The sequence below is a fragment of the Cyrtonyx montezumae genome, unplaced genomic scaffold (genome assembly GCF_038088225.1).
Source record: "Cyrtonyx montezumae isolate F1298 unplaced genomic scaffold, pur_monq_1.0 scaffold_17, whole genome shotgun sequence".
NCBI lineage: Eukaryota > Metazoa > Chordata > Aves > Galliformes > Odontophoridae > Cyrtonyx > Cyrtonyx montezumae.
Genome location: NW_027071903.1, coordinates 7,102,290 through 7,114,470, shown reverse-complemented (window position 1 = coordinate 7,114,470; position 12,181 = coordinate 7,102,290). Strand labels below are relative to the sequence as shown.

General features: G+C 41.5%; 1 protein-coding gene across 1 annotated transcript in view; it reads right to left on the bottom strand.

The window, feature by feature from the left end:
• Nucleotides 1-6,348: 6,348 nt before the first annotated feature.
• The window catches only part of SLC7A10 (solute carrier family 7 member 10), a 29,925-nt gene continuing 24,092 nt past the window's right edge, over nucleotides 6,349-12,181 (bottom strand). Inside the window, exons 8-11 of the mRNA XM_065733157.1 lie at nucleotides 11,410-11,506; nucleotides 8,331-8,480; nucleotides 7,830-8,007; nucleotides 6,349-6,890 (exon numbers count right to left, since the gene is read on the bottom strand). Coding sequence (XP_065589229.1) covers nucleotides 6,772-6,890; nucleotides 7,830-8,007; nucleotides 8,331-8,480; nucleotides 11,410-11,506 — 544 coding nt within the window. The 3' untranslated portion in view covers nucleotides 6,349-6,771. The remainder of the gene's footprint in view (nucleotides 6,891-7,829; nucleotides 8,008-8,330; nucleotides 8,481-11,409; nucleotides 11,507-12,181) is intronic.

The following is a 12,181-nucleotide window of genomic DNA, read 5'->3' as shown; positions in this document are numbered from 1 at the left end:
TGAAGTTATTAACTGGTAACTTGAGTTTGTAAAGCTGGGGTGAAGTTGGGTGTTTGTAGAAGTGGGGTTTGCCATCTGCAGCCCCTCCTGGCTGCAAAGGCACACTTGCTTTTGCAGTGAACAGTTTACATCAAAGTGTCAAGGATGTGCCCTGAATCTTTGGCTAGGATTCCTTTTTGGAGTGCTTTAAATAAATGCGAAGTAAGACTTCAGCTTTACTGAAATGTAATATGGGAGAATGACCTTAAAATTACTTTTTTGTCTTCAGTTGCAAATTGGTTTCATAGTGTGTTTTCCAGAAGATTCAAAGTCTGTAAGAGCATAGAAAGGATTGTAGCAAAATGCATAACAAGCAAGAGTCACAGTTACATTAAGTAAGTACTACTCACTCATTTCTTTCCAAGTGCTTTTGTGATCAGAACTCATTTCATCAAAGGAAATGTAGCTTTGGAAGAAGTATTAATTAAATAGCATTTGTAAATATTTTAGGTATATTCCACTTTTGTCACGTACTGTAGTCATCACACTGCCAGGGTTGTTTGCATTGAAGGCTGCAGGTTTTAGTGTTGTCTTTTTTTCCTAAAGGTGATTTTAATTCTTTGAAATTTTATTTGCAAATCAGTAAGTTTATTCTTAATGGAGAGGAGGATTGTTTCAGAGTTAATACTGTGATGATATGAAGGACTTTCAGAATATGTGTATATTTAATTCTCTTACAGAAATGGATTACTTTAGAAAAATAATTTTCATCATACTATACCTTAAATTATCATCACTGTAAGGCTCTGGAAGTTGAAATATATTGAAATATTGGAGTTGAAATATATACTTCAAATTACTGCAGTATTCTGAGAACAACCCTGAACTGTATTTTCTTTTAAGATGTGTAACTTAACATAATTTCTTCCATACATAATGCATATTTTGTGTACTGATCCATTTGGTAACTCAGCTGAAATTTCAGTGAGGAGGTTTTATATTTAGAAGCTGACAAAAATCCAGGTTAATGAAAATTTGATGCTTGAAGCATCCAGAAATATGCACAGCCATCACTGCTGGAATTTACAGCCTTGCATAAATGAGACATACAAGCCTGGTGCTTTTGTGTAGACACTTATGTTTTGTATTCTGCAATAGAGTATTCTCTTCTAGCTATCATAGTCCATTCCTTGGAGGAGAGAGTCACTTTTGCAGAAAAACCTGAACATGTGTGCTGTGGGCACAAACAAATGTGCTGAAGTGTCAATATGTGAAGGAAACCTGTCTGCCTTAGTATATGCCTAACCCCTCCTTTCTCCACCACTTGTAAGCATTAAGCAGAGAATCAACTGTCATTAAAACTCACCCAGCTTCTGTTCCTCACAAGCTGCCTCCTTATATTCAGAACTTACTAAAAAAAATTGTGGGAAACTGCTACTATGCCAGAAGTGTGAACAGGAAAGTCTCATTCTTTGCTCAGTGGAAAATAAAATCACACTTCAATGACTATATAACCTAATGGGTTAGTAAGTTTATCTTTTAAAAATTATTTTAATAATGCTTTTCTACATTCCTTAAATATTTTCATAAAAGGGAAAAAGTATTCGAGATTCAAAACAAAACAACACCAAAAAAAACCCTACAAAACTCCACCATCTGGTCTCCCTAAAAAATAGCTTCCTAAAAAGAACTCTGAATAGAGAGGAATACTTAAGCCTTTCCCTGGTCTAAGAAGAAAGGAATCTCACAAGCAGCATCATGAATGAAGTGCTCTCTTACTCTCTTATTGCTATTAAAACATGAGGTGTATTTCTGTTGGAAATTGCTGCACTTTCCAGCTCTTGTATGACTGTAACATCCCTGAAATGTACTGGTTTTCTATTCTGTTCTCTGCCTTTTTTTGCTTTTTCTTTTTTTGTGTGTGTTGTAGATATCCACTGAAATACATTTTACCATAATGTATGTACAGATGTATAGTTCAGGTATGGCATCGTGGTTACCAGCGTTTGCTGGTTCCTGGACAATGATACTATACAAGTAAGATGCTGGGCATCATCATACTTTTGCTCTTGCTTCAATCTCTTTAATTTTTAATAAAATTTAATGTGTCCAGAGGTTGTGAATTTCTGACTGTCACTAGAAGGTGCCAATCTGTAAACACTGCCCACTGCTGACTCCATGTGTTGAGTCAATTATGAACCTTCAATATGAAGATCTGAAGGTGGTGTGGTTTCTTTTTTTTTCTTGGCTGCGTGCTTTTTGCTGGTGTCTGAAGCTGTAGATGTGCATCACTTTTTCTGGGAAGTACATGTGAAATCTTGCCAATAGCAATTTCCTGTTGTATACAGATATCTTAAAAAGACACATAGATATACCTCAAATAACAAAACATAGCCATGGAGTATATGATTCTTTATGACTCTGTTACAGAGAAAAAATAGACAGAAAACCCTGTTCTTAAAATACATCACCTCATTGCTGGTAGCTGGGGGCTGTGCTTGTTTTGCTGATGCTTCCTCTCTCCAGTGTTTGTTTATATCTTCAGAGGGAACCATTGGCTCTATTCTGCTGGGTTTTTTCGTTGGTTTTTTTTTTCAGAAGGTAGAGATTGAGTTATTTTCTGTTGGCAAATTTGCTTTACAACCATTTATCTGTGTAGCAGAGGACTGGACAGACTTCATGGTCAACAGGATTTATCCATAACCATGAAGGATGGGAGGGCACAGATTGATGTAGAGGGCTAACACTGCCTTATCTCACAGAAAAGGTGATTGCTTTGCTTCACCATGAAGTGCTAATTCAGCTTCAATAACAGTGATACAGGCAGTAATCCTACAACCCCAATACTGATGTAAACGTTGCTGAAATGAATAGAGCATATAAAAGGGAAATAGAGTAATAAATGATACCTGTGCACTTGTAGCAATGTTTGCTGACAGCTTGTGTAGCACAACAGATGTGTGTTGTGACAAAACCAATGAGCTACCTTGAAAAGTCTTAAGTAATTTATGTATTTGTTTTAACGGATTTTTGAGAGAAGAATTGCTTTTGCTTATTTAAGATCAGGAAGCATCTTTTCATCTCCCAAGCAGGCAGTAGGATTTAGATGGCAGCCTCTCCATCAATGACCCAGACTTGCCAGGTAGCACATCTCTTGTTAGTCTGTTAACATAACAAGTTGTTAAATAAGCCACCCTTCTTATTTCAGATTATAGTCCTTGTGTTTTTGGCTACAGGGATTAAATGGTCTTCAGGGCTGGATTAAGTGGTGGAAGTGTCCTTTTTTTGCTCTTCATATATTTCCTGCTTCATTGTGCCTTCCAAGTTTCCTTCCTTTCTATTCCTATCTTACCCTGAGTCTTTTAAGACATTTATTCTTGCTCTCTAATAAAAACAGCATCACTTGCCCGCTTTCAGATCCTTTTCCTTGGTTTTTCCTTTTTCATTTGTCCAAATTCCGAATTTTCTTGCGTAGTTGAAGTTAGAGCACCAGTGAAAAGTGCTAAGGAATGAGAAGTTTTAGAATCAAACAAAAGTTGCTTTGCTTTTAGTAACAGGAAACAAACCCTGCTCCACACAGGGGCCTGCTCCCAAGCAAGGGGCCAAAGTAGTTGGAACACTGAAGATTTAGGAAAAGACAAATTCCAAGCAAGGTTCACCCTTGACTTTTCTATTTTTTACTGAAGCTTTTGTTTATGACACGTACTTCAGTAGCTCAGAGATTCCTGTCTTGTAATTCATTTGGCTCTCAAAAGAGCCAAAAATAAAAGGTACTTTGTTTCTAGAATTTGCAAATTAGAGAATGAAAAATGAGAAAGTTCTTTCCTGAAGACTTCTTTAAATTGTGTGGGGCAGTGTATCACTGAGCTTGGCTAATGAAAGCTTGTTTGTACATCTTTTAATACGTATTTGTAAAATTACTTCCAATTAATATGCTTGTTATGGAATATCAAATACACAGTGACTCATGAATACTTTCTGAGTTGGGTAAAAGCTGTGAACTGATGAGTGTCCTATCTTGACCCTGCTTAGATCAAGGTATTTTTGCCTTAGTGTCAACCGAAAGCAGCCAATTCCTGTACCAAGCTCATGAAAACATTTGAGAGCAGTGGGGCCTGCAGGGGCAGCTGTGCTGTGCAGCTCTGCCTCATTAGTCCTGTGTTCTCCTGCTTGTGCCCCCACAGCTCCTGTTGCCTATTGGATGCCACCTTACTTGGGAGATGGACTGTTTTCCCATTGTGGTATCCACTGTGTGGCACAATGATATGTGATCTGCGATAATCATATGGTGATCGTGCAATAAGAATGATCCAATACAACTCTTACCGGCATCAGTCTCAAAATCTAACTTAAAGATGGTACTAAACATTTGCATTACCTCTATTACCACTGTGAAATTTGCTGATTGGCATTGCCAGCACTACTGAACAGCAGGCAATATTTCTGCATTATAGCCTCTAATACTATTATATGTATACAACTACATATAATAGTATGTAAAATACAGATTTGTTTAGAAATTGATCGATTTTATAACTTCATTTAAACTCAAAATTTTAACACTGCTGTTCCTATCAGTGTAATTCAGTTAAGGTGGTGCCAGTTTGTTTCGTATGGAGATGACTTCAAAATTGTATGAATTGGTTACAGAGAATGACCTGGAGAAGGTGCGCTTGTTGCAGCTGAGGTGGAGGTGTCCATTGCTTTGTTTTCTTTATCAGAGTCTCCTTCAGAGCAGAAAGCCAAAGTACAGGTTATCATGATTTACATGTCAATAAAAGGGACATCAGAATGCTGCAGGAAACAAAAATCAGCAAGAGTTGTATCACCACTGCACATACTTCAAAATTACAAGACATTTCTTTTAGAAGAGACTGGCTTCTCTGCATTGAGTCATGTAATGTTCTTGACATGCTTGTAGTGTCAACTGACTTGGGGTTTTGCTTTCGTTCAGTAGGTTTAAAAATAATAGCAGTTATGTCTCTTCCGATCTTTTTGTTTCTTTTTTTTTTTAAACACCTGAACAAGATTGAGCATGCTGCTGAATTTCATTCAGCATATGAACTTATCTTCCAAGCTCTGTACATGGATTTCTATGGCTAGAAATTGTATACACTAGGAAGTACCTTTTGCAAAGCCTTAAAATAAATAACATATGTGATGTTGGGATCACAGATGAAACTGTTTCTAAAAATCTTGGAACAGCTTTTGGAGAGTGGTATGTAATTCAGAGATGAGCTCTGCTCAACCCTCCTGTTCTGAATTCAGCCTTCCGATCTAAGGATGAATGTTTCAGTGCTCTAAAACAATAAACACAATCAGGGAAAATCTGAGCCCAAGCTAGTTAACAACTGTGAGGCAATGGCTAAAGAAGCCATTTTTAGAGTTTGATTGCTGTGGTAGCAGTTACAGACTTCATACATTTTTACTGTTACCTAAGGTGTATGTTTATATTTACACACAAAGCCACATTTTTCTTTAGCTAACTATATAACTTAATGCCTTGTGTAGCTTTATAGAAGGAGAAGAGTATAAACTGTGTTTCTCTGTAGTGTGTTGTACCATCTCAATGCTTGGATAGAGGGAGAGACATTTAAAGGTAAAGAATACCTCTAAATAATGCATAGTAGTGGAAAGACGCTTTCCTTGAACTCACCCCATATTTTGAGTCTGTTCTTCAATCTTTGTATAATGTACAGTACCTGACAAAGTAATAGATTAATGGACCACTAATTTTTCAACTGAGGCCACTAACACAGAGATGCTTTAGGAATCAAATTCCTATGGCTGTTACCAAGATAGCTTTTATTTTCAAAAGTTACAAAAGAACAGGAGCTATTCAAAATGTTGCTTACAGCTATTCCTGCATTTTGCATTTTCAAAAGATTCTTTGGTGTGAAAGTGGCCATATTGCTACAGCAGCAAATCTCTAAATTTATTGAATACATAAAAAAAAATCTGGTTCTTTTTTTTTTTAGTGTTTGCTGCAAATAAAATATGCAAAACACTTTCTAAAAAGCATCTGATGTGAGAATGATTTAGACTTGCTCCTTCTCTGAGCACAGTTAAAATGAGAAGTGTCACCTGACTTGATCATAGCAAAGAGGAGCGCCTGGCTTTGTTCCTGGCTCCTTTGAGATCTCCCTGTTGTGCACAAACCCAACCCTGCCTTTGCAGAAATGTTTCAAAAATGAAGATGTTTGAGATCTTATCTCACCAAGTGATGTCTTAATGCTCAGGGTGACTTCTTTTCTATGATAACCCAGGCTCTTTCCTGTCCCACGTGCTTCCCCTGCTCACTGTGGCCCCTGGCCATGTGGATGCTCCACCAGCTGTCCTCCCGGACATATGTAGAAATGATCCTTTGGGCTGTGCCTGCTCTGGGGCAGCAGTAGGTTTGTACCCAAATCTCCTTTCCTCTGGATTTCTCCATTTTGCTTTTGTGATGGGAAGCTATAGAATTGTTTTTACAGTGTCCCATTCTCTCAGTCTCGGCCAGGCCCTTATGGCTGCTCGAATCAGTATTTCAGAGCCGTAGCTGTGCTGAGTTCCCCTGCTGAGTGAGTGTGCTGCCAAAAATAAAACAACCAGCGCCTTATTTCATATTTTATTTGTTTCTTTCTTTTGTTTGTTTTGTTTTTTTCCTTAGGGAAAAACTAAAAGCTACAGATGCCATAAAGGGTGTAGCTCACTATTCTCTAAAAACTTCGTTTATTTTTTTAATTCCAGAAAAACTTTTTGCAAAAATGGGCATGTAAACAAGAAGCCTCCTCAGCGCCGGGGCCTGCTCCGCTATTTCCTTGGGGACATGTCGCTGGCGGGCGGGCAGCAGTGGGCGGTGGGCTCCTCGGCCGCCCCGCCCTGGGGGTACACCACAAAACACAGCTTCTGTCCCCAGCACGTCACCAACTCTGCAGGGAGCAAGTGTGCAGTTAGCACGGCCGCTTGAGCGCTGCGTGATGCGGTGCATGACCCGGTGGCCATCTTCCCCACGGAGGCCTTGGCCCTGCCACACCGCGTGCCACCACTATGGCTGCTTTGAGGTGACAAATCGGTGTTTGCAAAATGCAGGTGATTAAAATTGGGTGCCTTTAGGAATGTGCCTTTGCTGCTAAGGGGCCTGGCACTGGGCTGTCCCCAAGGCAGCACTGGTGCCCAGCAGTCTCAGTGAGCATGAGGGAGCAGGGCTGCAGCTGGGCGGGAAGCTGCTCCTGCTCAGGGAAAGCCCCCACCACAGAACATCTGCAAGCCGAGCACAGCCTGATCACAAGCAATGTGTGCACTGTGATGTGAGGGAGAAAGCAAGGCTTTCCTGTTATCTGAGTGTGAAATAATTCATTGTGCTGTGCAGGGGTTGTGCAGCGCTGCTGGGAGGAGAGCGGGGTGAGGGACAGGCAGAGTTCTGTCATTTATTATTCTTTTTGTGATGGTTTGTTTGGTCTTTACGTGCTTAAAGTGATACTCTGGCACATCAGCTTTGTGGCTGAGGCTGTGGTGAGTGAGGTGGGGGATGCACAGGGGCACAAGTGGAGGTAAATGTGTCAAGTGGTGAAGAAAGCAGTCACCCACAGTAACAGCCACAAAAATACAGCTGCTTCCTCCCGTCCAGGGGTCTCCTGCACCATGACTGTCTGCCTGATTGCTTGTCATTCCTTCCAATTTAGAACTGAAGAATTTCTATCCACAAGCAGCACCTAACCTGCTTTGTGTGGGGGTCTGAGGGCTGTGCGTACTGGCAGTGGTTGGGCTTGCTGGGATCTGGGCACTGGTGAGGGCGAGGAGGGGCTGAGCCCTGCAGACCACGAGCAGTGGGCACAAGGAGTGCACCGAGCCACTGCAGCACTGCTTACCTATTAGCCTATTTACACACTTTGGTTTATTTCTCCAGTAGACTCCAAGAAAAAACACGGGCACTCCGGTTAAAATGATAATGAGTCCGACTCCACAGACAACCGGCTCGGAGTATAGGCTGAAGACCAGCAGAAATGCCCAAAATGCCAGGTAAGTGATGGGGATGAGTAGATTGACCTGGAGGGAGAGAGCAGAGTAGAGCATGACTGCAGAATGAGGGCGGTGCTGGGCTGGCAATGAGGGCTGTGGCATTGGGAGCCTCATGGGTTATGTTCCCTTCTTTCTGCCACTGTCACTTGCCCAACCTGGCAGGTTTGCTTTTGGAAGACTTTGTATCCCATTTCTACAACAACGGTGCTTTAGAGCATGGTTCGGGACCCTGAAACTTCACCATTACATCTAAAAATGAACTGATCTTCAAAAGGAAAAGGACAGTGTTTTCATGGTTCCTCCCATGCCTTATGTATTGCAGCCAGGGGATTTAGCTTTAACATTTTCACCTTAATAGGTCTGAAGATTTTGGGTTTCTTCCAGCGTAACACGATCAGGCCTATAATTGTCACTCCATAGCAGAGGTAGTTAATAAATGACACATAGTTGATCAGTGTGTACGTGTCTCCAACAAGCATGATAATAAGAGTGGCCAGACACTGTAAAGAGAGAAGGGTGATCTAACGTGAATCACTACGAATAAGGTAGATTAAAAGCAATAAAAACAAGCCTAAAAAGCTAAAAGCAGTTTAATTTTTGTTGCTTATGGTCCCACTGGGCTGCCTGAGCTGGACAATTTGTACCTGCTTTCAATGGCTGCACTCCACTAATTTCTGTTTCAAAATCTTCTGGGCCTTACAGTGAGGACATTTGACGAAGGGAAAGTTGTCTATTATGAGAGAAGAAGGTTTTCTTGTAGGCTAATATTCTGTGGTCAGTGCATTACTTTGTTGCAGGTGCCCTGTATGTGTTAAAAAGAATGAAAGCTTTGTCCTTTCCTCCTATTGGCTCATGGCTCATGCTGCTGATGACTGACATCATTAATCTCTTGAGCATTCCTCGTGTTAGGAAACTGGCAGACAGATGGTGGACATTTACATGCATAGTTTTGTTTGTTTGTACGTTATTTCTGAATAACTCTGTGAAGTCAGGAGACTTGGCTCAGGGTTCATGGGGTTGCTCCTCAGATCCTGCCCCACCTGCCTATTGGTACCCCAGGCATGAACCCCACCTCACACTACGTATCCATCCTGCAAACATTGTCTGCTGGTGGACAAAGCCTGAGGGAAATGAAATGTCCAGATCCCTCCAGAGAGCTTTCAGGATTTGGCTCCATGTTACTGCAAGCTCTCTTTTTGCTTATGTCCTTTTTTTTTTTTTTTTTCTTTCTTTCCTTAATTAGCTGTTTTAATAGCAAAGGTCTCTAGGGAGGGAGGAGTTCTGTACCACTGGCACCACCACAATCAAATGACCCTTTGGACTCTCCATTCCTCTGTTAAAATCCTCAATGCTATGCAGAGGTGGGGGTGGTTTCAGCACACTGAGCTGTCTCACTACAAAATTCATTTAAAATAGGGCAGTGTTTTATACCAGTGTGGCATTCATTACATTTTTCCTGCTTTCCTCTGAAAGGTGCAAGCTGGCAGACATGCATCTGCCACTAATGGGTTTTGCACTGAAGGCACTTAGGGTGATGAAGTTTCTTGTGTAGGTAATGTGAATGTGTCAGAGCTGCTTGCCACATGGGTATAATTCCTGAGTGGCACTGGGCTGCAGATGAGTGTGTGTTTTCTTCCCTGATTACCGTGCTTGATGGCAGCCTCACACAAAGCGGGCAGGACAGCCTGATACTCTCAGCTGTCTTGCAAAAAAAACAGTCTGTTATTTTGCATTTAGCTTGGACCCATCATTTTTGGAGGGATTAGTAAAAAAAAATCAGGTCTCACTGGTGATGTTAAAAAGGCCTTTCTCTGTGTACAAAGAAGGCTTTTTCCATGCAAAAAACTAGGTGCAATTCACTGAAAAAGAAAACTTGATGTATTAATTAGGTTTGCCTGAGGTCTGACCTCATTTGCTATTGTAGCCGCCTACAGTATATTATTTTTACATTTCTATTTGTTAAGGAATTAATATTTCCTAGCAGCATATGATAAACCCTGAGCTGCATTAAAGTACCTCCAAATGATGAATTGATATACAGTGTTTGGTTCTATAATTTGCACTGTAATTTAAGGGGAATGTTTGGAGCAGACTGGCAGGCTGACATACGCCTGATTTATCAGGCCTGCTTGGTGCAGGCAGCCTATTTGTGGTGTGGCTATTTCACAGTGAAACAGCACAGAAACTCAGCATGTTGTTTGAGCTGATGTATTTCTAAGGACAAAGAAGTTGTGCTTCGTCGGCATCAGCAGAGTTGAGCTGCCTGGAGTGAGGCTGGGATGGAGCCAGCACCTTCTGTTAGCACAGAACTGGACAGATGGGCTGTGGGGTTTGCCCCCAAACATGTACAGGCAGTGCATGAGATATTTGTGGTCAGGCACTGAGCCCTGGGAATGCCATAAGCCTCAGCTATGCAGGTATTTTGTTCAGAAAGTGGAATGTGCAGAAGGCTTATCTGATGAAATTATGTTTGAGTGTATCGTGCCAGAACTGCTGTTAGAGCCTGGAGAGTCATGCAAATGTGCATCTTAGTGCATCTTGCGTCAAATCCTCATTGTTTTGAAATCAGATGCAGCCGACATTTTGAGCAGATGCCCTGGGGAGAATTCTCCTGCTTGCATCATGCACTCAGGGACTGCAGCACTGAGGGTCATTTTTCTCATTAATATCTTTGCTACAGCAAGGAACTTCACACATTCCACTCATCACATATTCCTAAACTCTGTTCTTGCCAAAACTGTGTATTTGTTTCAAATAACAACTTCCGTCAGTCATCAGTATCATGGAAATTGACAATGTCTGAGAAAAAGAAAGAGATCTTCCTGCAGTAAAACAGCAGCCTAACCAGCCAGAACCTCCCAATATTCTGAACCTTTTCTACTCTTTGTGAGTGGCCCTCTCATTTGCCCAGTGTATTAATTCAGCAGATACTTCATGGAGGGCTGCTGTAATGGCTGACTTGCTTGTTTTTCACAGGAAATCAAGATCAATCAAACAACAGGTCTTCAGAGCGCTGCAGCTCATCCCTCACAGGACACTTTGCACACAGAGTGTAACATCTGGAGCACGTTGTGCTCTCCCTGGGACTTGCCTTGGCTTTGGCAGTGGGGTCTACACTAGCCCTGCCACAGAGGGGTTAGCAGTGCCCACAGGGATTTCCTCTGTGTTAAGTATTTGCAGAAAGCCAGCAAAATTTGTAAAAAGAACTCATTTTTTCTTAAATGAGATATCTTCATTTCCAGGCAAATACACTCTCTATCTCCCCAGTAGAGAGGACAGATTATAATGGGCTTAAATCGAAGCTTGAGTTAGATACCAGGGAATCACTCCAAGCTGCGAGGGCAGCCCTCCTTTCCATGAGTCAGTATTTCTGAGAGCTTGCCCAGGTCTGAGCAAGCAGGACAACAGGGCAGGGACAACAGAACTTACACAGACGAGCAGGGCAGGGATGGGTGTGCAGTACTTCACATGAATCATGGCAAGCAAGCTGGGCAAGTGGCCTTCTCGGGCACCAGAGAAACATAACCTGCAAATAAGAATAGGAGCACTAATCCACTGCATGTGCAACAACTTTTTCCATATCTAGCCGTACAACGTCTCTAATCTCAACTGCTTTCATGGGTGTTGGAGTAGAAGGAAGCTTCTCTCTGGCTGCTGGTTTGAAGCTGGGGGGACCACAGCTTGGTTCTCACTTCCACTAGAGATTTGTCAATAACTTGGTGTAAGTTGTTTCACCTAAATCATTCAGTGTAGGAGGCCTTTAATGCCTGATGACTTCTGTGAAATCACCTTATCTGCATTGACAATTATGTCTGAGGATGAGGACTGAAATCTGCCAGTCCCCATCTGCCAGCAGCGCTGCCTGGTTATCCGTGAACATAGGGAAGCTGTGGGGTGATCAGCCATATGTCACTAAGGCACCAAAAAATCTCACAGATAACAGTTCCAGTGTCAGAAGGGGTTTGGTTAAAGTTTCATGTACCTTAAGATTTCACTTTTCTGTGCATAATGTGTTACATATGCACTGAGACTTGTATCTCATGCTACTTGTGGAAGTGCTCGGATAGATAACTTTCCTGTTGTACTTCAGAGTTGGATTGTTTCCTCTAAAAAAATGTATAACTTTTAAATTGAGTTCAGGAAGGTCAATTAATACAAATAGACTTCGCAGATTCCGGTCCTACTATCATTAGTGTGCATA